The sequence below is a fragment of the Somniosus microcephalus genome, chromosome 20 (assembly GCF_052327205.1).
Source record: "Somniosus microcephalus isolate GS21.2 chromosome 20, FLI_Smic_1.0, whole genome shotgun sequence".
In the NCBI taxonomy this organism is placed as follows: Eukaryota; Metazoa; Chordata; class Chondrichthyes; order Squaliformes; family Somniosidae; genus Somniosus; species Somniosus microcephalus.
This window is the reverse complement of record NC_141006.1, coordinates 54,203,761-54,231,168: the sequence shown is the minus strand read 5'-3', so window position 1 is coordinate 54,231,168 and position 27,408 is coordinate 54,203,761. Positions and strand designations below refer to the sequence as shown.

General features: G+C 46.6%; 1 protein-coding gene across 1 annotated transcript in view; it reads right to left on the bottom strand.

The window, feature by feature from the left end:
* Nucleotides 1-73: 73 nt before the first annotated feature.
* Nucleotides 74-27,408, bottom strand: part of zdhhc18a (zDHHC palmitoyltransferase 18a) — a 51,010-nt gene continuing 23,675 nt past the window's right edge. Inside the window, exons 7-9 of the mRNA XM_085962731.1 lie at nucleotides 24,488-24,600; nucleotides 22,665-22,761; nucleotides 74-1,907 (exon numbers count right to left, since the gene is read on the bottom strand). Coding sequence (XP_085818857.1) covers nucleotides 1,674-1,907; nucleotides 22,665-22,761; nucleotides 24,488-24,600 — 444 coding nt within the window. The 3' untranslated portion in view covers nucleotides 74-1,673. The remainder of the gene's footprint in view (nucleotides 1,908-22,664; nucleotides 22,762-24,487; nucleotides 24,601-27,408) is intronic.

Below are 27,408 nucleotides of genomic sequence, written 5' to 3'. Positions count from 1 at the left end.
GAGACTGCTAAATGTCTGTGCAACAGGGAGAGATGATTGGTACACACACAAGAACCCATTGCAATGCGAAGCACGAAATGTACCTATATTTATTGAATTGAATACAGGAAGTCGATGCATTTTGGAATATATACAAAACAGTTGCACAAGGCACTTTATATCACCTGAAGCAACGCACAATATAAATCAGAGGCGCCTGTATCGCTTAGTAATTCAGATTATAGGTAATGCCACTTGAAATCGTATGACTATAATCCCGTTATCACTGAAATGTCCTCGAGAATGCAGCTTCCACAATGAGCTGGCCATCCAACTGGGCAATTCCGACAACTCTTCATTGTTTATTAGTGCAGGAGCCAGCTCTGAGTATCAGACAGTGAGTTGTGATTTCAAAGAAGGATGGCGCTGGGGAGTTTGATGGGATCACTGCCGGGGTCCGAGGGTACTTTTCAAGGTGCAGCTGTTGAATGGATTTGTCTGTTTGGAGTGTGGTGCCAATTAAACACCACAACCTCCTCCTCACAGAGACACATCTGGGAAGCAATGAGCTGTGTTGTACAATTACTGATACTGATCTCCTGAGCTTCACTGATTGAGAACAAACACCTTTCATATACGAGTGCAGCAACAGTGGGAATTATTGAGCAAAGCAATTTAGATAATAAGTGCTACAATCCTAGTCAACCGAGTGATCAAGAACACATGAATCAACTTTTTAACCAGTTATATCTTGGTACATAAGAGACTTGAATTATTAAACCTGTGCAACTCCTTGATCATGCACAGTCAGTTACACACAATACAAGTGTTGTGGACTAAATACACAGCATTTCCTGAACCTCTCTTTAATTTGCTGTGGACCAGGTTGAAGTGACGCTCTGCATAGTGTGAGCAGTGTGCACACAGAGAGTTACAGCTAAGGGTTGGGTGTCTGATGGTATTTGGTGGTACACTGGGTGCGCACATAAACTCTTGAGCTTGGCACCATTTACCCCGCTGTGATATTGTGCTTATATTGCAGCAGTATTTAGTGCTTTTAAATCTCCATAGTGCTGATACTAATTGATTATATCTTATTAAAATGATGCAGAACAAAGCATTTCAACCTTGTGGGTGGACCGATAACTGTGTCTGCATCGAGAGATGTGCTCAATAAGTTTATATGGCAGCTTTATCTATCCAATCAGTATGGTTTCCTAGCCAATCATGATGCAGTAAACCCAACCAGCACGTTATCAGTACCAGTTTCATCCAATGAGAGGGATCGATAAAACGGTCACAATTATCAATCCATTCAGCACTTGTCCCAATATCCCAGGTTATCATCCAGTCAACATGTGACACAAAGCCTACCTGCTCCATTCACTTCATGTATATTTTGAGTCTGTCCAACTGTGGTTCTGCAGCAAGGAATTAGTCTGTCCAAACATCTGGTATTTCAGAACATCTGTAAATCTTTTCTATCGAAATTCCCGTCACCAAGTCAAAGAACGGTACAGGTTAGTCAGCAGCTCGTGACCTTTGGTACTGGTGTCTCCCATCGCTCTCCAACACAAAGCAGCAATAACAAAATCTCTTTCTGTTTGAACAGAGCCTGGGTTCATGCGGTCTCTTGCTCACATTTAGATATGTCCAAGATATGCAGTTGTCCGATCGTTCGATCCGGGAACGGCTCATGCACTGGGGGAAGAGCCCATCCTCAGTGCTTGGAACTTCAGCTGTATCGTGCCTTTTCCTTGTGAGTGTGAAGGTTTGATGTAGCCAGGGGGCACAGCGGCACAAACCACAGCACCTGCTGCCTTCTCTGGCACGGTTTTGTTCAGGACACACAAACCTGTCTGGAAAAGGGAGGCGGGGGCACTCTGGAAAAACAACCTAACACCTTGTACGCAAGGGCCCTGGTCACACTGAAGGAGCAGAGGAAGGAACAAAGGGTTTAAAGGGATTGGAAAGGAGAGAGAGAGAGAAAAAAAAGAGAAAGGCCTTTAGTAACATTCAGAAATATTCCTACATGGGAGATGTTTCAAAAACCACACCAGGAACAGGATGTGATTATCAACAGAATTTAACCCCACAATGGGCTGGGACTCAATTCAAAGTTTTTAAAAATATATATTAACATTTTTATAATATCAGTTTTCACGAGTGGATACTTATAATGGCTCAGTTATCTCACTAAAGTAAAACTACTAAATAAAGAGCAGAATGGTTTAAATTTAGCATCACTAATTTACAGTCCTGGATGTGTCTCGGCCAATCCTCCCCCTCTCCCGCCCCCCCCCCCCCTGCACCAGTAGATGGAGTATCTTGCGCTGGAGACAAACTCCACCTTTGGAGAGAGGAAAAAGCACCAGAGGGACCTGCTGCAACCCACGGAGGTCAACTTCCATCAGTCACTTTGGAGCGGGCTAACCAGTGATAGGGAAGAGTCCATGACACAGCGTAACCCACCCCGCTGTCTCAGGGTAGCCTGGAGTGAGAGTGCATGCAGCAGCAGGAAGAGAACTCTAGAAATAACAGGTGAAAATAACAAATACAAACTTCTGAGAAGCACAATTGCCTGTTCTGGGAGCAATCTTTTAAATCACCTTTTCCATCTTCACAAGGTCTGCACTGATGACCTGATATAGATCAGATTGCACTCCAGCAGAGATATTTCCGTCACGTGTCCTTGATATTAGAGTGAGTGTGTCCAGGTCAACCTTTGGTTACAGTTAATCGCTGCTGTCCTGTTGCTAATGATTAAACTGTGCACTGGGGTTGGTAGCACAACAAAACTCGAGTGAGTGAGTGTGCAGTCCACGTCTGGCAGTGTTACTGGTGTACGTTAAACAGACCCAGAACCGCTGAGACTCGGCAATAGTTCATAGAAACCTAAACTCTACTGATCTTTTGATTCTTTGATAGAAGGAAATTCAGGTTGGTGTCTGTCGCTGAGGACAGTGGGACAGCAGATTTAACATCTGCATGCGGCACCAAGGTGAGCCCAGTGTACTTGTGGAAAGAGGGCAAATTAAACCTCTGGCAGGGGAGTCCAGAATAAGGGGTCATAACCTTAAAATTAGAGCTTGGCCATTCAGGGGTGATGTCAGGAAGCACTTCTGCACACAAAGGGTGGTGGAAATTTGAAACTCTCCCCCCAAAAAGCAGTTGAGGCTGGGAGTCAATTAATAATTTCAAAACTGAGATTGATAGGTTTTTGTTAGGCAAAGGGTATTAAGGGTAACAGAACCAAGGTAGGTCGATGGGGTTAAGATACAGATCAACCCTGATCTAATTGAATGGTGGAACAGGCTCGAGGGGCTGAATGGCCTCCTCCTGTTCCTATTTTCCTATCAAATCTAGGCAACATCTCAGGACCTTTAAATCAAATGTCAGCATCACTACAGGGGAGCAAAGAACAGTCAGATAGCAACGCTCATAATATGAGCTGATGTTCTGTAACATTCACACAGCCAACTGATTCGAAAGTGAAAGTCTCGTGCGGCAAGGCAGGATAAAAGTTGCAGGTCAGAATGTCATGACGAGGAGCCTGCGATTGGATGAACTCCAGCCAGCTCCGAATTTCAACCTCAATGCTGTGCGGGGCACAGGCTAGGGACCAAATAGCCACCCAGCTCTAGGAGCTGATGGTCCAGGGAGATGTGCACAGAAAGGACAGAGGAAGAAAAATTTTACAATCAGCAGATTATTACAAACAAATCATTAAAAGAGGCTGTAAGCAAAGCTAATCATTCACATCCAGGGTAAAAGGTTGAGCGCAACCAAACAACACTGACATGGTCAGCAGCAGAGAGCGAGACAGACTGCAGCTAAACACCGTTACTGCGAACTGATCCAGAAAGGAACTTACAGTGGGAGGGGGTGGATCCAGTTGTCGTGGTCCATGTTGGTACAAACGACGTATATAGGACTAGGAAGCCGGTTCTGTTAAAGGAGTATGAGCAGCTAGGGGTCAAATTAAAAAACAGAACCTCAAGGGTAATAATCTCTGGATTATTACCTGAGCCACGAGCGAATTTGGCTAGGACAAATAAAATTAGAGAGTTAAATGCGTGGCTCAAAGACTGGTGTGGGAGAAATGGGTTTTGCTTCCTGGGACACTGGCACCAGTACTGGGGCAGGAGGGAGCTGTTCCGTTGGAACGGGTTTCACTTGGCCAGTGCTGGGACTAGAGTCCTGGCGGATCATATAACTAGGGCTGCAGAGAGGGCTTTAAACTAACTAGTGGGGGGGAGGTTACTAGAGAGCAAATAATAAAAACAGAGAAGGTCATAGACTTAGGTAGCAGTGGGGAAATTAAAAACCAGAGCGTGTCAGGAAGGGGCAGAAGGTATGGAGTAAAAGGTAAAGTAATAAAAAGGGCAAAAGCAGGAACTAAGTGTCACAAAACATATTTGAAAGTTCTCTATTTGAATGCACGTAGCATTCGTAACAAAATAGACGAGTTAATGGCAAAAATAACTACATATGGGTACGATCTTGTGGCCATTACAGAAACATGGCTGCAGGGTGACAATGCCTGGGAATTAAACATACCAGGTTATTTAACGATCAGGAAGGACAGGCAGGAAGGAAGGGGAAGTGAGGTGGCTATGTTAATAAAGGAAGGAATCACTGTAATACAGAGAAATGATATTGGGTCAAAAGATCAGGATAATGAAACAGTTTGGGTGGAGGTAAGGAATAATAAGGGGAAAAAAACACTAGTGGGCGTAGTCTATAGGCCTCCAAACAGTTGCAACTCTGTTGGACGGAGTATCAATCAGGAAATAGTTGAGGCTTGTAATAAGGGAGCATCTATAATTATGGGGGATTTTAACTATCATATTAATTGGACAAATCAAATTGGGCAGGGCTGCCTTGAGGATAAGTTCATTGAGTGTATTAGGGATGGGTTTCTTGAGCAGTATGTAACTGAACCGACCAGGGGGCAAGCAACCTTAGATCTGGTCCTGTGTAACAAGACAGGATTAATTAAAAATGTCCTAGTAAAGGATCCCCTCGGAATGAGTGACCATAACATGGTTGAATTCCATATTCAATTAGAGGGTGAGAAGGTTGGATCTCAAGCAAGCGTGCTAAGCTTGAATAAAGGAGACTATGAAGGTAGGAGAGCGGAATAGAGTAGAGTGGATTGGGAAAATAGATTAAAGGGTAAGACGATACATGATCAGTGGTGTACATTTAAGGAGTTATTTTACAACTTCCAAAAAATATATATTCCACCGAGAAGAAAAGGGTGTAAAAGAAAAGACAGCCATCCGTGGCTAAGTAAAGAAATTAAGGATAGTATTCGACTAAAAACAAGGGCATATAAGATAGCCAAATCTAGTGGGAGGATAGAGGATTGGGAAAACTATAAAAGACAGCAAAAAATAACAAAAAGATTGATTAAGAAAGGGAAGATAGATTATGAAAGTAAATTAGCAAAAAATATAAAAACAGATAGTAAGAGTTTTTATAGTTATATAAAAAGAAAAAGGGTGGCTAAAGTAAATGTTGGTCCCTTAGAGGATGAGACCGGGAAATTGATGGTGGGAAATATGGAGATGGCAAAAACACTGAATGAATATTTTGTATCAGTCTTTACAGTAGAAGACACTAAGAATATCCCAACACTGGACAAACAGGGGGCTATGGGGGGGGGGGAGGAGCTAAACACGATCAAAATCACTAAGGAAGTGGTACTCGGTAAAATAATGGGACTCAAGGCGGATAAATCACCTGGACCTGATGGCTTACATCCTAGGGTCTTGAGGGAAGTGGCGGTAGGGATTGTGGATGCATTGGTAATAATTTTCCAAAACTCCCTGGACTCAGCAAAGGTCCCGGTAGACTGGAAAACTGCTAATGTTAACGCCCTTATTTAAAAAGGGCAATAGACAGAAGGCTGAAAACTATAGACCGGTTAGCCTAACATCTGTGGTAGGTAAAATATTGGAGTCCATTATTAAGGACATTTGGATAATCATAATTTAATAGGACAAAGTCAGCATGGTTTTATGAAGGGGAAGTCATGTTTGACAAATTTGCTGGAGTTCTTTGAGGAAGTAACATATAGGGTGGATAAAGGGGAACCAGTGGACGTAGTGTATTTAGACTTCCAAAAGGCATTTGACAAGATGCCACACAAAAGAATATTGCTTAAGATAAAAAATCACAGGATTGGGGGTAATATTCTGGCATGGATAGAGGATTGGCTATCTAACAGAAGGCAGAGAGTTGGGATAAATGGTTCATTCTCAGACTGGCAATCAGTAACTAGTGGTGTTCCGCAGGGGTCAGTGCTGGGTCCCCAACTCTTTACAATCTATATTAACGATTTGGAGGAGGGGACCGAGTGTAACATATCAAAGTTTGCAGATGATACTAAGATGGGAGGGAAAGTAGTGAGCGAGGAGGACATAAAAAACCTGCAAGGGGACATAGACAGGCTAAGTAAGTGGGCAGAGATTTGGCAGATGGAATACAATACTGGAAAGTGTGAGGTTATGCACTTTGGCAGGAAAAATCGTAGAGCAAGTTATTATCTTAATGGCAAGAAACTGGAAAGTACTGAAGTACAAAGGGATCTGGGGGTCCTGGTGCACGAAACTCAAAAGGTTAGTATGCAGGTGCAGCAAGTGATTAAGAAGGCCAATGGAATGTTGGCTTTCATTGCTAGGGGGATAGAATATAAAAATAGGGAGGTATTGCTTCAGTTGTACAAGGTATTGGTGAGACCGCACCTGGAATACTGCGTACAGTTTTGGTGTCCATACTTAAGAAAGGACATACTTGCTCTCGAGTCAGTACAAAGAAGGTTCACTCGGTTAATCCCGGGGATGAGGGGATGGACATATGAGGAGAGGTTGAGTAGATTGGGACTCTACTCATTGGAGTTCAGAAGAATGAGAGGCGATCTTATTGAAACATATAAGATTGTGAAGGGGTTGGATCGGGTGGATGTGGGGAGGATGTTCCCGATGATGGGTGAAACTAGAACTAGGGGGCATAGTCTTAGAATAAGGGGCTGCTCTTTCAAAACTGAGATGAGGAGGAACTACTTCACTCAGAGGGTGGTAGGTCCATGGAATATGCTGCCCCAAAAAGCTGTAGAAGCTACATCATTACATAAATTTAAAACTGAAATAGACAGTTTCCTAGAAGTAAAGGGAATAAAGGGTTATGGGGAGCAGGCAGGAATTTGGACATGAGTCTAGGTTCGGATCGGTCATGGCCCTGTGGGTAGCGGAGCGGGCCCAGGGGCCGTGTAGCCTGATCCTGCTCCTATTTCTTGTGTCTAATTCTGTTAGATTCAGGAGATGGTTCTGTGATAGTAGATTGGCGGTTAGGATCAGATCAGCCATGATCTTATTGAATGGCGGAGCAGGCTCGAGGGGCCGATTGGCCTACTCCTGCTCCTATTTCTTATGTTCTTATTTCAGTCATGGGCTAAACTCTACAGCACAGCATGTGACATTTTGTGAATGAATTTATGCGGAAAAGGGTTCCAGCTGATTAAGACTGAAACTAAACGATTCCTTTAAACCAGGTCCTTAGCTCCCAGCAATCAAACCCTGGCAGCACCAGACAGAGCCAGTTTCTGGACAGCTGCCGCTAAAGCATTAGTGCAAAGGCAGCTGATTACTCTCACCTGCCTGTTTCACCAGCTCGCAGCTCAGTCACGTCAGGTCTCGTGCAGTCAAAACACGGCAATGCAGGGAGCTGACACCACCCAGGGTACTGGGCAGACAGCGGAAGAGAAGGACCCCCAGCATGGACCAACTTTGAACAGGACAAGGTGGGTCCCAACTGGAACAATCTGCTGGGATCCCTGGTCTCAGCTGAATTAGCAGGATTAGATCTCAGACACAACACAGAATGGCCACTTGAGTGAGGTACCAGTGGAATCATCATCCAGCAAGAAATAAACACCTTCAGGGAGGAAGCGAGGAGGAGAGAGGCAAGGGGAAGGAGTGAGGGCAATGAGTCAAAACCTGCAGAGGAAGAGGAAGTGAGGGGGAGAGGGAGAAAAGGAGGAATCAATATGTTCAGGAAATGGGGAGGTGGGAGATAAGGGGGAGGCAGAGATAAAGGGGAGGAAGTGAGGTCAACACCTTCTGGAGAGAAGAGGAAGAGAGGGAAAGAGTCAACATTTGAGAGGGGAGCAGGAGAAGAGGAGCGACTATGGGAAAAAAGGGAGAGACAGTGGAAAGGAGAGGGAGAAAGACAATGGAGAGCAGAGAGAAGGAAGAGGACAGAGGAAATGATAAAACTGGAGGGGGAAAAAGGAAGAATTTTCTGAAATGTTTTTCCACAGTGCAATTATCTCTAATTACAAAAGCATTTCCCTCTGATTTGGACCAATGAGACAGGGCAGAATCCCCGATAGGAGCTGGAGATGTCAGTAAAGCCGCCCGCACTGCCGTGTGCCATGTCTCGATCAGCCAGGTGGAGACACACGGCTGGGGCTACAGCCTGTCCACTAGGAGGTGGAGCACCTTGGGCTACCACCACACGTACCAAGCCACACTTAGACCTGGTAGAGCGGCACTGAGCCACAATCTCAGACCAAGAAACCCGTAGTCCCATCTGTCCGCTTACTAAATATAACAGTCCAACACTGATCCAGGATGTCACTATATGGGCACAATGAGGAATGCCTCATTCTGGGCGTTGCAGCATCTGTTTGCGGATTCTTTGTTGCCACTTCCACCTGCAAGAAAGGTGTGCCATGCAGCTTAAACACAGTGAAAGGGTGTGTTCACAAGGGCATTGGTCCTGTATAGTGTTTGAAATGGTGCCTCCCAGAGGATGAGTGTTACTAATTCAGGTTCGTATCATTCGTGATGGACCCCACAAGAAGTGCGACAATGAGGAGCACATTTACCATCACCGGCCGCTCCACACCAGCGAACGTTGCACTCATTTGCAGCAGGTACGAGGGACTCGAGTGAATGCACCAACTCGGTCAGGAACTCCCTCCATGCAGCTGGGACTGGGGCGGGGAGGGGGGGGGGGGGGGCATTCAACCCTAAATAGAGCCACCCTCCCCAGCACCCCACCTGAAACAGGACCTGAACAGGCTGGAGCTCTTTTTTTCTAGATGGCTGACCTGATAGAGGTTTTTAAAATGAAGGGGTTTGATGGGTTGCTGTAGAGATGATGATTCCACTTGTGGGGAGACCAAAACTAAGGGCCATAAATATAAGATGGTCACTAATAAATCCAATAGGGAATTCAGGAGAAACTTCTTTACCCAGAGAGTGGTTAGAATGTGGAACTCGCTACCACAAGGAGTAGTTGAGGCAAATAGCATAGATTCATTTAAGGGAAAGCTAGATAAACAAATGAGGGAGAAAGGAATAGGTGGTTATGTTGATGGGGTGAGATGAAGAGGGGAGGGAGGGAGTTCATGAGGAGCATAAATACCGGCATAGACCAGTTGGGCCAAATGACCAGTTTCTGTGCTGTAAATACTATGTAATTCCATGTAAGGATCTCCAACTTTTCCGTTTCAAAAAGGAGCCAGAGAGACCAGACTGAGGGCCACAGACAGTGTCCTGAAATCTGGAGCTGAAGTTAAATATAAACCATCGTGTGTCAGGATTGCAGATACTAGCATGAGACGAGCATGCTAGCAGCCTCCCCTGTACCTGCAACTGGCAGTGGGGCCTCTTCCAGGCAGTACCCAGTGAGCACTGGCTGGCTGGGCCCTCAGTCTTGCTGCCCAGGAGAGCTCTCTGCCAAGGGTCAAGTTTTAAATGTTCAACTTGCAGTTGGCAGCCTCTGCACTGTCCAAACAACTAACAACTGCACAGAGGTTTAATAATGGTCTTTCTTTAACCCGACACTGCCTCCCACAGATTGGGCCCTATACTACATGATGCCAGAGGTCAGAGCAGAGCAGGTTTTTAAATAGCAGGGAAATACCGATGGAAATAAAAACTTCAGTCACATATGGCACCGCCTAGCAGCTTCACGGTGTCGGAGTTTCAGAAATTACCAATACATCGCAGCTTGAAACTTTAAAGAAATGTTAGAACCTAAACTGGTCTTGGACATCAGGCCAAATATTTCCACTGTCGGGTTCTTCAGTACATTGAACCTGCACACAACAGATGATGGCAATCCCAGGCAGGGGAGTTGTGTTTACTCAGTGATTAGTTGGGATTTTAGACAACACAACTCAGGCCAGCATGAAACTGAAAGATCAGAACCACTATTAATGAGAGTTATACTCACAAAATGGTACCCATGTCAGCCTCCTAGACTCAAGGGCACCCTCAGCGTGAACACTGATACTGCATATTCGTGGCCTCTTTTTCACAAGTGTGTGGGGTGTGGGTGGGACCATGCACGATTTACAGGTGTGTCACCGGTAGGAATTTGTGCATACATCCCATCATCAGTTCAACAAGGCACTATTGACAGGTGTAAGACGGTAGGACAGTGCACTATTAACACTTCCGGCAGGACAGTGCACTATTTACACTTCCGACAGGACAGTGCACTATTTACACTTCCGACAGGACAGTGCACTATTTACACTTCCGGTAGGACAGTGCACTATTTACACTTCCGGTAGGACAGTGCACTATTTACACTTCCGGTAGGACAGTGCACTATTTACACTTCCGGCAGGACAGTGCATTATTTACACTTCCGACAGGACAGTGCACTATTTACACTTCCGACAGGACAGTGCACTATTTACACTTCCGGTAGGACAGTGCACTGTTTACACTTCCGGTAGGACAGTGCACTGTTTACACTTCCGACAGGACAGTGCACTAGTTACACTTCCGACAGGACAGTGCACTAGTTACACTTCCGGTAGGACAGTGCACTATTTACACTTCCGGTAGGACAGTGCACTAGTTACACTTCCGGTAGGACAGTGCACTATTTACACTTCCGGTAGGACAGTGCACTATTTACACTTCCTGTAGGATAGTGCACTATTTACACTTCCGGCAGGACAGTGCACTAGTTACACTTCCGGTAGGACAGTGCACTATTTACACTTCCGGTAGGACAGTGCACTAGTTACACTTCCGGTAGGACAGTGCACTAGTTACACTTCCGGTAGGACAGTGCACTATTTACACTTCCGGTAGGACAGTGCACTAGTTACACTTCTGGCAGGACAATGCACTATTAACACTTCCGGCAGGTCAGTGCACCATTTACACTTCCGGCAGGACAGTGCACTACTTACACTTCCGGCAGGACAGTGCACTATTTACGCTTCCGGTAGGACAATGCACTATTTACACTTCCTGTACGACAGTGCACTATTTACAGTTCCAGTAGGATAGTGCACTATTTACAGCCACACTACCAGTAGGACAGTGCACTATTTACACTTCCTGTAGGATAGTGCACTATTCACAGCCACACTACCAGTAGGACAGTGCACTATTTCCACATCCTGTAGGACAGTGCACTATTTACACTTCCGGTAGGACAATGCACTATTTACACTTCCTGTAGGACAGTGCACTAGTAACACTTCTGGTAAGGCAGTGCACTAGTAACAATTCTGGTAGGATAGTGCATTATTTACAGCCACATTTCCAGTAGGACAGTGCACTATTTATACTTCCGGTAGGACAGTGCACTATATACACTTCCGGCAGGACAGTGCACTATTTACACTTCCGGAAAGACAGTGCACTATTTACACTTCCTGTAGGACAGTGCACTATTTACACTTCCGGAAAGACAGTGCACTATTTACACTTCCGGAAAGACAGTGCACTATTTACACTTCCGGTAGGATAGTGCATTCTTTACAGCCACACTTCCAGTAGGACAGTGCACTATTCACACTTCCGTTAGGGCAGTGCCTATTCACACTTCCGGTAGGATAGTGCACTAGTAACACTTCCGGTAGGATAGTGCATTATTTACAGCCACACTTCCAGTAGGGCAGTGCACTATTTACACTTCCAGTAGGACAGTGCACGATTTACACTTCCAGTAGGACAGTGCACGATTTACACTTCCTCTAGGACAGTGCACTATTTACACTTCCGGTAGGGCAGTGCACTATTTACACTTCCAGTAGGGCAGTGAACTATTTACACTTCCGGTAAGACAGTGCACCATTTACGCTTCGTGTAGGGTGGTACACTATTTACAGCCAAACTTCCGGTAGGGCAGTGCACTATTTACACTTCCTGTAGGAAAATGCATTACAGGAAACTCTTTTTACCGGCACCTAAATAACCGGAAATCTCTCAACCAGCAAAATTCAGGTGTAGGTTCAGGTAAATTTTACTTCATATTAGTGGCCGTGTAACCGGGGTTCCTGGATCTGTGGCCATGTAACCGGGGTTCCTGCACCTGTTGCCATGCAACACGGACGCCTGGATCTGTGGCCGTGTAACCGGGGTTCCTGCACCTGTGGCCATGTAACCGGGGTTCCTGCACCTGTTGCCATGCAACAAGGACGCCTGGATCTGTGGCCGTGTACGGGGCTCTCGTACCTTAGTAAGTATACCTCTCGGTAATCCGGACTTTTTGATCAACCGGCACCACGCCAGTCCCGGATAAAAAAAAAGTTTCCTGTATTTACATCCACACCTCCAGTAGGACAGTGCACTATTTACACCTCCAGTAGGACAGTGCACTATTTACACTTCCAGTAGGACAGTCCAGTATTTACACTTCCTGTAGGGTAGTACACTATTTACAGCCACACTTCTGGTAGGGCAGTGCACTATTGACAGCCACACCTCCAGTAGGACAGTGCACTATTTCCACTTCCTGTAGGATAGTGCTCTATTTACAGCCACACTTCCGGTAGGATGGTGCACTATTTACACTTCCGGTAGGACAGTGCACTACTTACACTTGTGGTAGCACATTTCAGTATTTACACTTCTGGTAGGACAGTGCACTATTTACACTTCCTGTAGGATAGTGCTCTATTACACTTCTGGTAGGACAGTACACTATTTAAAGCCACACTTCTGGTAGGGCAGTGCACTATTGACAGCCACACTTTCAGTAGGGCAGTGCACTATTTACACTTCCTGTAGGATAGTGCATTATTTACAGCCATAGTTCCAGTAGGACAGTGCACTATTTACACTTCCTGTAGGATAGTGCGCTATTTAAACTTCCAGTAGGACAGTGCACTATTTACACTTCCTGTAGGATAGTGCATTATTTACAGCCACAGTTCCATTAGGCCAGTGTACTATTTACACTTCCTGTAGGATAGTGCACTATTTAAACTTCCAGTAGGTCAGTGCACTATTTACACTTCCTGTAAGACAGTGCACTATTTACTCTTCCGGTAGGACAGTGCACCATTTACACTTCCCTCTAGGACAGTGGACTATTTACACTTCCGGTAGGGCAGTGCACTATTTACAGCCACACTTCCAGTAGGATGGTGCACTATTTACACTTCCGGTAGCACATTTCAGTATTTACACTTCTGGTAGGACAGGGCACTATTTACACTTCCTGTAGGACAGTGCACTATTTACACTTCCTGTAGGACAGTGCACTATTTACACTTCCTCTAGGACAGTGCACTATTTACACTTCCTCTAGGACAGTGCACTATTTACAGCCTCACTTCCAGTAGGACAGTGCACTTACACTTCCGGTAGCACATTTCAGTATTTACACTTCTGGTAGGACAAGGCTCTATTTACACTTCCTGTAGGACTGTGCGCTATTTACACTTCCAGTAGGACAGTGCACTCTTTACAGTCACACGTCCGGTAGGACAGCGCGCTATTTACACTTCCGGTAGGACAGTGCACTATTCACACATCCGGTAGGACAGTGCACTATTTACACTTCCGGTAGGACAGTGCACTATTTACACTTCCTGTAGGACAGTGCGCTATTTACACTTCCAGTAAGACAGTGCGCTATTTACACTTCCGGTAGGACAGCGCGCTATTTACACTTCCGGTAGGACAGTGCACTATTTACACTTCCAGTAGGACAGTGCACTCTTTACAGTCACACGTCCGGTAGGACAGCACGCTATTTACACTTCCGGTAGGACAGTGCACTATTCACACATCCGGTAGGACAGTGCACTATTTACACTTCCGGTAGGACAGTGCACTATTTACACTTCCTGTAGGACAGTGCGCTATTTACACTTCCAGTAAGACAGTGCGCTATTTACACTTCCGGTAGGACAGCGCGCTATTTACACTTCCGGTAGGACAGTGCACTATTTACACATCCGGTTGGACAGTGCACTATTTACACTTCCAGTAGGACAGTGCACTCTTTACAGTCACACGTCCGGTAGGATAGTTCAGTATTTACATTTCCGGTAGAACAGTGCACGGTTTACACATCCAGTAGGACAGTGCACTATTTACACTTCCTGTAGGACAGCGTGCTATTTACACTTCCGGTAGGACAGGGCACTATTTACACTTCCGGTAGGACAGTGCACTATTTACACATCCGGTTGGACAGTGCACTATTTACACTTCCGGTAGGACAGTGCGCTCTTTACACTTCCTGTAGGACAGTGTACTATTTATACTTCCTGTAGGACAGTGCGCTATTTACGGCCACACGTCCGGTAGGACTGTTCAGTATTTACATTTCCAGTAGGACAGTGCACTATTTACACTTCCAGTAGGATAGTGCACTATTTACAGCCACACTTCCGGTAGGTCAGTGCACTATTTACACTTCCTGTAGGATAGTGCATTATTTACAGCCATAGTTCCAGCAGGACAGTGCACTATTTACACTTCCTATAGGACAGTGCACTATTTCCTTGCAGCCAGTAGGACAATGTGCTAGTATGATAGCAAAATACTGCAGATGCTGGAAATCTGAAATAACAACAGAAAATGCTGGAAATACTCAGCAGGCCAGGCAACATCCGTGGAGAGAAATTAGAGTTGACGTTTCGGGTCAAGCCCTTTTTCAAAACTGGAAAGGAAATAATATTTTATTTCCTTTCCAGTTTTGAAAAAGGGTTTCGACCCGAAATGTCAACTCTAATTTCTCTCCACGGATGTTGCCTGGCCTGCTGAGTATTTCCAGCATTTTCTGTTGTTATTTAGGACAATGTACTAGTTACAGGCACAGACAGTTGAACAATGAGCTACTTCTAGATGTAGGGCCAGTAGTACCACAGTTGGGACCTCATTCTTTGAAAAGAACATTTAACTTTCTATGTATATATGGAGTATAATTGAATGTCAACATTGTAACTTAGAGTCACTCACCAAAACCTGATCAGTAATTTTAAAGTCTTTTTGCTCTTTGTTTTGTTTACATCCTCCAAGTTTCTTCCCTCTCCTGAAAGCACCGACTCTCACTGTTGTGCAGATTCCACCTATGCCAATTACACTCCAATACCTCACACCACTGGCCATTCAAAGGTGTGATATTCAACTATCAGGGTCATCACAACCCAATCCCGTAGTCACATGACTTTCCAGTAGGAGTCGCTGGGTCAGGAGCAGGAAACCCGATTTATATTTTCCCCCTGGTCAGCCCTGGGGTTCTGAGGCCATTTATAGAGCGTCAGTCACCACCCCAGCTAGGGTCAGCTATACAGAGAGGCTTTAACAAACATTTCATTTAAATCAATAGATTAGAAAACAGTAACCAGAGAGGAACAGTACCCGGAGATGAATGAAAGGAACACTTTCCTGGGATCTGGGACCAGCTTCATCATTTGTGGAGGCACAGATCATAGAATCATAGAATAGTACAGCACAGAAGGCGGCCATTTGGCCCATCGAGTCCGCACCGGCTCTTTCAAAGAGCAATCCGGTTAGTCCCACTCCCCCGCTCTCCCCATATCCCTGCAATTTTTTCTCCTTCAAATATTTATCCAATTCCCTTTAGAAGGCTACTATTGAACCTGTGTCCACCACCCTCTCGGGCAGTGCATTCCAAACCTTAACCACTCGTTGCATAAAAATGTTCTTCATGTCACCCCTGGTTCTTTTCCAGTCACCTTAAATCTGTGCCCTCTGGTTATCGACCCTTCTGCCAATGGGAAGAGTTTCTCTCTATCCTCCTGCGCAGCCGGCCTGTCTGCTTTTCATTGGGAAAACCCGCGCATGCATGGTATTTTGAAGGGGCCGCGCACCCCCTTAAAAAATTAACGTGAACATTGGTCAGGACACATGTAAAAAATTTACACAACACAACAGACACACGAGGATCTGCGATGTTAAAAGGCTGGATAGTAACAAAGAGCAATCAGGTGAATGAGAGAGCAGCTAGTTATTGGCTGATGTGTGTCTCCTGCATGCAGTGGCCGTGGGCGATGAAAATGAAGAATGAGAGAGTGAGTGTGACCGAGAGTGCGAGCACGCTTACCAGCTGACTGTCAGCACCAGCCTCACTCTGAAACCTCTTACATCCCATCAGGCCGTGCATGAAACCGCAAAATCCTCACAAGTATCCTCCTAGGGAACAAACACTCAACATTACACAGAGACCAACGACTGCTGTGTCTCCAGCTCTTTCACACCCAACAGCTCGATCACCAGGGAATCCGTATCAGACTGGAATGAACGGCCTTGTCTAGGATTGGGGCCTCCCCCGAACCCCTCCGCTCCAACTCTTCCCTGTCCAACCCCTCTTTTCCCCTCCGTCCCAACCCCTCTCTTGCCCTCACCCCAACTCACCCGAAACTTTAACTTAACTCGTCTCAGCTGCTGCCAGCTGCGCATTGCCAGCATTTGGTTATCGTGGATTTCAATACAATCACCCACTGGATTGTTACACTGTCCTGAGGAGGCGCTTCCTGTACAAAACCTACACACGGGACTCACTCAGGTGTACAGTACCTACACGCAGGACTCCCTCAACCGCAGGACTCCCTCAACCGTAAAGTATCTACACGCGAGACTCACTCAGGCGTACAGTACCTACACGCAGGACTCACTCAGGCATACAATACCTACACGCGAGACTCTCGGGCGTACAGTACCTACACGCGGGACTCACAGGCGTACAGTACCTACATGCAGGACTCACTCAGGCGTACAGTACCTACACGCAGGACTCACTCGGGCGTACAGTACCTACACGCAGGACTCACTCAGGCATACAATACCTACACGCTGGATTCCCTCAGTGGTACAGTACCTACACGCGGGACTCACTCAGGCGTACAGTACCTACACGTGGGATATAGAAACATAGAAGATAGGAGCAGGAGTAGGCCATGCGGCCCCTCGAGCCTGCTCTGCCATTCAATAAGATCATGGCTGATCATCCAAATTCAGTACCCTGTTCCTGCCTTCTCTCCATATCCCTTGATCCCTTTAGCCTTAAGAAATACATCTAACTCCTTCTTGAATATATTTAATGAATTGGCCTCTACTGCCTTCTTTGGCAGAGAATTCCACAGGTTCACCACTCTCTGGGTGAAGAAATTCCTCCTCATCTCTGTCCTAAATGGCTTACCCCTTATCCTTAGACTGTGACCCCTGGTTCTGGACTCCCCGACCATCGGGAACATCCTTCCAGCATCTAGTCCGTCTAGTCCTGTTAGAATTTTATAAGTTTCAATGAGATCCCCTCTCATTCTTCTAAACTCCAGTGAGTACAAGCCCAATCGACCCAATCTCTCCTCATACGTCATTCCTGCCATCCCAGGTATCAGCCTGGTGAATCTTGGCTGCACTCCTTCCCTGGCAAGAACATCCTTCCTCAGATAAGGCGACCAAAACTGCACACAATACTCAAGATGTGGTCTCACCAAGGCCCTGTACAACTGCAGCAAGACATCCTTGTTCCTGTACTCAAACCCTCTCGCTACGAAGGCCAACATACCATTTGCCTTCTTAACCGCCTGCTGCACCTGCATGCTTACCTTCAGCGACTGGTGCACAATAACACCCAGGTCTCTTTGCACTTCCCCCTCTCCCAATCTATTGCCATTCAAATAATAATCTGCCTTCCTGTTTTTGCCACCAAAGTGGATAACCTCACATTTATCCACATTATATTGTGCATTTGCCATATTTCTGCCCAATCACCCAACCTGTCCAAATCGTACTGGAGTTTCACGACATCCTCCTCACAGCTTACCCTCCCACCCAGCTTTGTGTCGTCTGCAAATTTGGAGATATTACATCCAATTCCCTCGTCCAGATCATTAATATATATTGTGAACAGCTGGGGTCCTAGGACCGATCCTTGCGGTACCCCACTAGTTACTGCCTGCCACTCGGAAAACGACTCGTTTATTCCAACTCTTTGCTTTCTGTCCGCCAGACAGTTCTCTATCCAAGTCAATACCTTGCCCCCAATTCCACGTGCCTTAATTTTGCACGCTAATCTCTTATGTGGGACCTTATCGAAAGCCTTCTGAAAGTCCAAATACACCACATCCACTGGTTCTCCCTTATCTATTTTACCAGTTACATCCTCAAAAAATTCCAGTAGATTAGTCAAGCATGATTTACCTTTTGTAAATCCATGTTGACTTTGTCCGATCCTGTCACTGCTTTCCAAGTGCTCTATTACATCTTTTATAATAGACTCTAGCATTTTCCCCACTACCGACGTCAGGCTTACCGGTCTATAATTCCCCGCTTTTTCTCTACCACCTTTTTTGAATAGTGGGGTAACATTAGCTACCCTCCAATCCATGGGTACTGTTCCAGAGTCTATCGAGTTCTGGAAGATGACCAGCAATGCATCTACTATCTCTAGGGCCACTTCCTTAAGTACCCTGGGATGTAGACCATCAGGCCCTGGGGATTTATCGGCCTTCAGTCCCATCAATTTTCCTAACACCATTTCCCTTCAAATACTGATTTCTTTCAGTTCCTCCCTCTCATTAGACCTTATGTTCCCTGGCATCTCTGGGAGGTTATTTGTGTCCTCCTTTGTGAAGACAGAACCAAAGTATGTATTTAGTTGGTCTGCCATTTCCTTGTTTCCCATTATAAATTCCCCTGATTCTGACTGTAAGGGACCTACGCTTGACTTCACCAATCTTTTTCTCTTCACATATCTATAAAAGCTTTTACAGTCAGCTTTTATGTTCCCTGCTAGCTTACTCTCATTCTATTTTCACTTTCTTAATTAATCCCTTTGTCCTCCTTTGTTGACTCCTAAACTGCTCCCAATCCTCAGGATTATTGCTTTTTCTCGCCAATTTCTATGTCCTCTCCTTGGATCTTATGCTATCCCTAATTTCCCTTGTTAGCCACGGTTGAGTCACCTTTTTTGTTTTATTTTTATGCCAAACTGGGATGAACAAATTCTGTAGCTCATCCATTCGGTCTTTGAATGTTTGCCATTGCCTATCCACCGTCAACCCTTTGAGTGCCATTCTCCAATCAATCCTACCCAAAAGAGAGTCTAACCACCTCCCTTTGACATTCAATGGCATTAGTATCAACGATTCCCCCACCAGCAACATCATGGGGGTCACCATTGACCGGAAACTCAACTGGACCAGCCACATTAATGCCATGGCTACTGGAGCAGATCAGAGGCTGGATATTCTGTGGTGTGCAGCTCACCCAACTCCCCAGAGCCTCTCTACCACCTACAAGGCACAAGTCAGGAGTGTGATGGAATACTCTCCACTATTTTGGATGAGTGCAGCTCCAACAACACTCAAGAAGCTCAATACCATCCAGGAAAAAGCAGCCCACTTGATCGGCACCCCATCCACCACCTTAAGCATCGACTCACTCCACCACCAGTGCACAGTGTCTGCAGTGTGTACCATCTACAAGATGCACTGCAGCAACTCGCCAAGGCTTCTTCGACAGCAGCTCCCAAACCCGATACCTCCACCACCTAGAAGGACAATAGCAGCAGGTGCATGGGAAAACCATTGCCTCGAAGTCGCACACCATCCTGACTTGGCAATATATCGCCATTCCTTCATCATCGCAGGGTCAAAATCCTGGAACTCCCGACATAACAGCACTGTGGGAGTACCTTCATCATACGACTGCAGCGGTGCAAGAGGGCGGCTCACCACCACCTTCACAAGGGCAACCAAAGATGAGCAATAAATGCCGGCCTTGCCAGTGATACACACATCCAGAGAATGAATAAAATAAAACACGGCAACCTCCTTCGATGGTATGAAACACATTCCAATCAAGGGCCCATCGATCCGAAAGCTAAGGGGTCTTCATCTCCAATCAAGTTGAATTCTGCCTGAATTCCTAAGTTACTATAAAACCTGTATAGATTCCCACACAGGGTCTAACCCTAGGACCAACTCGGAGGCCTGTGTTTTGAGTTCTATTATTGCCTCTGAATTCCTAAGAAAATGCAATCATAGATGAGCTAGCAACTTCTCCAGCTCAACACAGGTAAACCTGGTGTGATCGTCATCACCCGCCCCCACACACCAGAATATTTAGACTGCAGTCCTCAATTCCATCCCTCCTGTTCAAGCAGAACCAAACAGTGTACAGCTGCAGTGTCCTATTTGACCTGGAACTGAGCTTCAAACCTCACATCCCATCCCAAGCCCTTTACTGCCTAGCCACCATTGACCCTCTATCCAGCCATCATAGACATTTACTCTCTGTCTCACTGCCTCCTGCAGACACCTAATGTCATGGAGTCCACGCCCACACCCAATAGGCAGCACCACCTTGTGTCATGAGCACTGTGGTTAGAGACAGACGATCACCACTGGCATTGTGGGGTCAGACTGTCAGAGGGGCTTTGTGTACTCTCTGTGGCCTCCGACATTCATTTAAACCCTGACTGTAAGGGGGCTCATTTACCTTCCCAGGGCACACACTTCTGTCGAATTGTTCCAGGTCTCTGCAGTTCCAATGTCACCAGTATTAGGACATCAACCTGCATCCAAACCTCAAGATTTCTGTGTTTTTTTTCCCCAATTCTCCTCCCTTTTGCTCCCTCCCCCTCGAAGGTGCGAGCACTAACTGGGTACCTTGCTCCCCTCGAGAGCCATTTGTCATGTGAGCCGAGGCCGTGAGCATCAGCAGGTTATTCAACCGTGTGGGGACATCACAACTGAGCACGATCCCGGCCTTGCCCAACATCCACTTCACAGAGGACACTGGATGGTGCTCAGGAGTAGGAGCCCCGGCTGATTGTCCCCTTGCGATCCCCGGCCAAGTTTGGCCTCAGCTGAAATGAGGTAAGTCAGCACAGATTGGAATTCGAACCTGGAACCTTTTTGTTTTGCACGATGGAGCACCACACCACGCAGTGCTTTCACCAACTCAGGCAGCAGGGAACCTGCTCCGGTTTTAATTCAGGAAAAATCTTTGTGGAACCAGAAAATAAACCTGAATATTGCACTTAGAATCTCCAAGTTGGATGGTATCTGCTACTGAGATGCTGTGCCTCAGATTTTGCCTTTCTTTCCCTGACAGCATGTTGAGAGAAGCACGTATTGTAGGGAAACCGATGTATTAACAGGTCAAGAAGAAACTTACAACTTGTGAGAGCCAAGTTAGAACGCACCGATAATACAGTGGAACCAGCCATCTCTATCCTCTCAGACCGCTGCCCACCCCAATCTCTTCACTCCCTTCCACAACCTCTGATCGAACTCTCCCATTTTATTTCTACTTCTCAGAGTTCATCAGGGAAGACTCTTAGACGGAGATCACCGATTTTATTATAAATACAAGTTAATGGAAAATAAACAGCAATAATTAAATGACATTCTCTGTACAGACAACACACTGGCAGAGGATTAAAACAAAAATATTTTAAAATAATACATTGCGGTAGAACAAATTGGCAGGAAGTTTCTTGTGCAATTCTCACTGCGGTATGTAAATTGGCAAAGATAGTGCTGAAAGTACTAGCAGGATCCTGGAGTGCAACTTCCAATCCTGCAGCCTGGTCCCATAGTGCAGAAAGAGGCCCCTTGGCCAACCTTCACCAGATTTCAGGCTGTAGCAATGCTCACCAACACTTGGCGACAACCCTTGCCTGTAGTGCTTTTCTTGGGTCCATTCCCTTCAAACACCCAGAACATATTAATGCCAAGTGCCCCAGGGTAATGAACATTCTGCTGGGCACTGCCAACCCACAGTAACAATCACATGATATCAATCATCCCATAATCCCGCTTGAAGCAAAAGATGCAACTCAGCGGCTCATAATTAGATTAAAAGGACAGCCCTCCTCCACCCTCAGGCTCCACCTCCCCCTTTCAAATACAACATAACCCTTTAACACAAGCTCCCATTCTCTGTTCCTTTACTGTAACAGCAGCATGATTCAGCACCAACAGCCGCTGTGCTGTGTCTAAACACACAGCTGGCTTCAGTAATTCGGGTCAGCTCATTCCAGCAGGATGATCCTGCTCTTATTTCACTCCAAAGAAATGTCCCCAAACTGGTCAGGCAGGTGACTGCAGTCAATAACACGTCCCGAGGTCCTTACAGCCCATTCGCTGCGCGAGTCCAGCGCTGATCCTTCACAACACCCACACGCTTGTACATACGGAGTCAGTCTGTTTCCAAGAGCTTGGCTCAAGTGACATTCCCAGCCACGGAACTGCATGCAAAATGTCACCGAGTCAGGCAGCTAAACATTCCCACAAGTGGCAGCCTCTGCTTCCGCTCATGCTCAGGGTGAGGTCATGGGGTAAGAGGGGAATGGATAGATGCATGAGGGAAGGTGGAGTCAAACACGACAGCATGGCATTAATTCACATCATTAGGGGGGTCACCTCCTACCAGGTTGGCTTCTGTTTTCGCTCCCTGAGAAACATTATGCTGGTGCCCAGACTGCTGCATTGTATGTGGGTCCGAAAAACCGCGCCTGTCAATTAAACTGGGGGACAAAGAGAGAAAGTAGTGAGCAATCTGCAGCCATGTGTCAATGAACATATCAAAGCACTGGTCAATAGGCTCATACAAACTTAATCTGCATACAAACTTAAGATGACTAAACAGGTCCGAGACATAGTCTGGGACATTTCTTTGGAGTTTCTCCATTATAGAGAAATAAGAGCAGGACAACAGGCCATTCAGCTATTCAATCTCATCCTTGTAGTGCACTAACTCCCTCAATGAAGCTCATCCTTCCAATCCCCCAACTCTCCCATTGAAGCCCATCCTTCTGATATCCCCAACTCTCCCATTGAAGCCCATCCTTCCGATACCCCCAACTCTCCCATTGAAGCCCATCCTTCTGATACCCCAACTATCCCATTGAAGCCCATCCTCCCGATACCCCCAACTCTCCCATTGAAGCCCATCCTTCTGATATCCCCAACTCTCCCATTGAAGCCCATCCTCCCGATACCCCAACTCTCCCATTGAAGCCCATCCTTCCGATACCCCCAACTCTCCCATTGAAGCCCATCCTTCCGATACCCCCAACTCTCCCATTGAAGCCCATCCTTCCGATACCCCAACTCTCCCATTGAAGCCCATCCTTCCGATACCCCAACTCTCCCATTGAAGCCCATCCTTCCGATACCCCAACTCTCCCATTGAAGCCCATCCTTCCGATACCCCAACTCTCCCATTGAAGCCCATCCTTCCGATACCCCCAACTCTCCGATCGAAGCCCATCCTTCTGATACCCCAACTATGCCATAGAACCTCACCTCTCCGCTTGCCCAGCCTGAACTACACTAATGATTGTGTATTTAATACCCTGGCAGATTACTCCAGATATCTACCACTCTCTACAGAAAGAAATTCTTAATTTCCATTTAAAATTTACTTTTCAGATTAATTAACACATTGGCGAGAGGGGGCAGTGCTGATATACCAGGGAGTGGGGGCAGTGCTGACACACCGGGGAGGGGGGGGGTGGTGTCTGCAGAGGGGGCAGTGCTGACGCACCGGGGGGGGGGGAAAAGAGAGAGAGGGGGTAGTGTCTGCAGAGGGGGCAGTGCTGACGCACCAGGGAGGGGGGGCAGTGCTGATACACCACTGATACAGTACTGACAGGCCAGGGCGAGGGGGTACTGTCGACTGGCGGGACAGCACAAGTGCATTACACTGGAGATTGAACTATATTCTTTTGTACCTGTTGGAACTGATGCCACAGGCAGTACAATGAATAAAGGTAATTGCAATTTGGTTTTTTACTCAGTCAATCCCTTGATTGAAGAACTATTAAACATATTTACTATTTTATAAGTTAGTCTGATGCACAAATACAGAAATATACAAGCACCTGGTTCTCCTCCAATCCAGAGTCAAAAACTCCTGTCAAAAGCTGTAACATTTGCCTGTTGAGCTAGAGCGGGAAATACCGCACATTTCCCACTGTGCTGCAATACTGGCACAAAGTACTGCACAGACACTGAGCACAAGCTGCCCAATTTACCAGAGTTCAGTGAAAGAAGGGAAGAGGGGGCAGAAAGAGAGGGGACTGAGAGAGAGATGGACACACACAGATAGAGGGTGGAATGAGAGAGAGAAACAAAGAATGTGAGACACCCAGATAAACATACGTGGAGGGGGCTGGGGGAAGAGGGGGGGCTGGGGGAAAAGGGGGGGGAAAGAGAGGGAGCGAGGCATCTGCAGGTTTCTGTTCCTACCTGGGTGGCATTGGTCCACACAAGACTGCAAAGCAGTTAGTGACGATACTGTTGTAACTGTAAGGATTAGTGCTTTCCTCTGAGCTTCGCTTACTGGACCACGAGCCTTTAATCTGTTAAAACATTGAAGCACAGATCATTACACAAAGAGCAAGATCAAAAACGCAAAACATTCATGTAACAATTTCTATTTTTAAACAGCATTTCTCTCCAACACCTCTTTGGAGCGCTCTCTCCTCTGTACAAGCATCATCAGTTAGCACGTGGCAGGCAATCACGCTGGGGACACATCACTCCAGTCAAGTGATGGGTGACGGTTCAGGGATATGGAGCATCTTATCCTCTCTACGTTCAGTGCCATCCTCACACAGCAAGGGGTACATAGAAACACTCCCTCTACACTGTCCCGTTAAACTCTCGCAGGGCAAGTACAGCACGGGTTAAATACAGAGTAAAGCTCCCTCTACACTGTCCCATCAAGCACTTCCAAATCAGGGGTAGCACAGAAGAAATGCTGAGTTTTGCTCTCTACACATCAGCAGCAGCAGTTCCCACTGCATTTCTCTAAATCTGCAGCCGCTATTGCATCGATGTGGCATTTCCATTTCTCACAAGCCACCCCATGGTTTCATTCCAACTGTCAATTAGAGTGAAATTAGGGGCAGATGCATGCTGGGAACCTATCTAATGCCTTCTGGAAGTCCATATAGACAACATCCTTAGACACTCCCGTGTCCACCTGGTTAGTGAAAAGAAATTTAACTAGATTAGTCAGACATGACCTACCCTTCAGAAATGCTGACTCTCTTTGATCAACTGATACTTGTCCAAGTGCTCAGTCACTCTGTCTCTGATGATTCCAGTAGCTTCCCCACAATTGATAAACTGACAGGTCTGTAGCTTTATGGTTTCTCACTCCTTCCCTTCTTAAATAATGGAGTGACATTTGCAATTTTCCAATCCAAAGACAATTCCTGAATCTAGAGAACTTTGGGAAACCATGACTAACACCTGCAATTTCCATACCTATTTCTAATACTTTGGGGTGGACAGATCATTTATCTGTCTTAAGTCTCATTACTTTCTCCATTAGCTTTTTTTTTTTTTACTTATATTAAATCTACTAAGTTCCTCCCCTTCGCTTATTTTTAAGTTCCCATATACCGCTGGTATTTTGTCCTCTTCCTCCACTGTGGATACAATTTACTCATTTAACAAGTCTGCCATTTCCTTATTGTCCATTATAGTCTCGCCTGTCTTTAACGGGCCCACATTGCTCATCACTCTCTTTCTCTTAATATATTTAATGAACATTTTTGCTGTTAGTTTCAATATCCCTTGCTGGTGATTTTTTTCATATTCCCTTTTTGCCCCGGTTATTGCTTTCTTTGTATTCTTTGGTTGCATTTTATAGCTCCTCCAGTCTGCTGGATTTCCACTTTTCATTGCATTTGTGCAAGTCTTTTCTTTGATGCTGTCAGTTAACTCATTTGTTAATCATCGTTGCTTAACTACACGAGTGGAGCTGTTGCCTTCATGGGGTATTCACTGGTTCTGGATCACACTAAATCCTAACCCTAACAGTACTTCCCACTGTTGGTCTGCATGTTTACCCATTAATAGTTCAGACCAGGTTATGTCGATCAACTTATTTCTCATCCCTTCAAAATTTGCTGTATTTAAATATAAAACAGAGAACGACAAAGAGGGGGAGAGAGAGAGAGGCCGACAGAGAGAGAGGCCGACAGAGAGAGACAGAGAGAGAGACAGAGAGAGAGAGAGACAGAGAGAGAGAGAGACAGAGAGAGAGAGAGACAGAGAGAGAGAGAGACAGAGAGAGAGAGAGGACAGAGAGAGAGAGAGACAGAGAGAGAGAGAGAGAGAGAGAGAGAGAGCGACAGAGAGAGAGCGACAGAGAGCGACAGAGAGCGACAGAGAGAGAGCGACAGAGAGCGACAGAGAGCGACAGAGAGCGACAGAGAGCGACAGAGAGCGACAGAGAGCGACAGAGAGCGACAGAGAGCGACAGAGAGCGACAGAGAGCGCGCGACAGAGAGAGCGCGACAGAGAGAGCGCGACAGAGAGAGCGCGACAGAGAGAGGCGCGACAGAGAGAGCGCGACAGAGAGAGCGCGACAGAGAGAGCGCGACAGAGAGAGCGCGACAGAGAGAGCGCGACAGAGAGAGCGCGACAGAGAGAGCGCGACAGAGAGAGCGCGACAGAGAGAGCGCGACAGAGAGAGCGCGACAGAGAGAGCGCGACAGAGAGAGCGCGACAGAGAGAGCGCGACAGAGAGAGCGCGACAGAGAGAGCGCGACAGAGAGAGCGCGACAGAGAGAGCGCGACAGAGAGAGCGCGACAGAGAGAGCGCGACAGAGAGAGCGCGACAGAGAGAGCGCGACAGAGAGCGCGACAGAGAAGAGCCGCGACAGAGAGAGCGCGACAGAGAGAGCGCGACAGAGAGAGCGCGACAGAGAGAGAGCGACAGAGAGAGCGCGACAGAGAGAGCGCGACAGAGAGAGCGCGACAGAGAGAGCGCGACAGAGAGAGCGCGACAGAGAGAGCGCGACAGAGAGAGCGCGACAGAGAGCGCGACAGGAGAGCGCGACAGAGAGAGCGCGACAGAGAGAGCGCGACAGAGAGAGCGCGACAGAGAGCGACAGAGAGAGAGCGACCAGAGAGAGAGCGACAGAGAGAGAGCGACAGAGAGAGAGCGACAGAGAGAGAGCGACAGAGAGAGCGACAGAGAGAGAGCGACAGAGAGAGAGCGACAGAGAGCGACAGAGAGAGAGCGACAGAGAGAGAGCGACAGAGAGAGAGCGACAGAGAGAGAGCGACAGAGAGAGAGCGACAGAGAGCGACAGAGAGAGAGCGGACAGAGAGAGAGCGACAGAGAGAGAGCGACAGAGAGAGAGCGACAG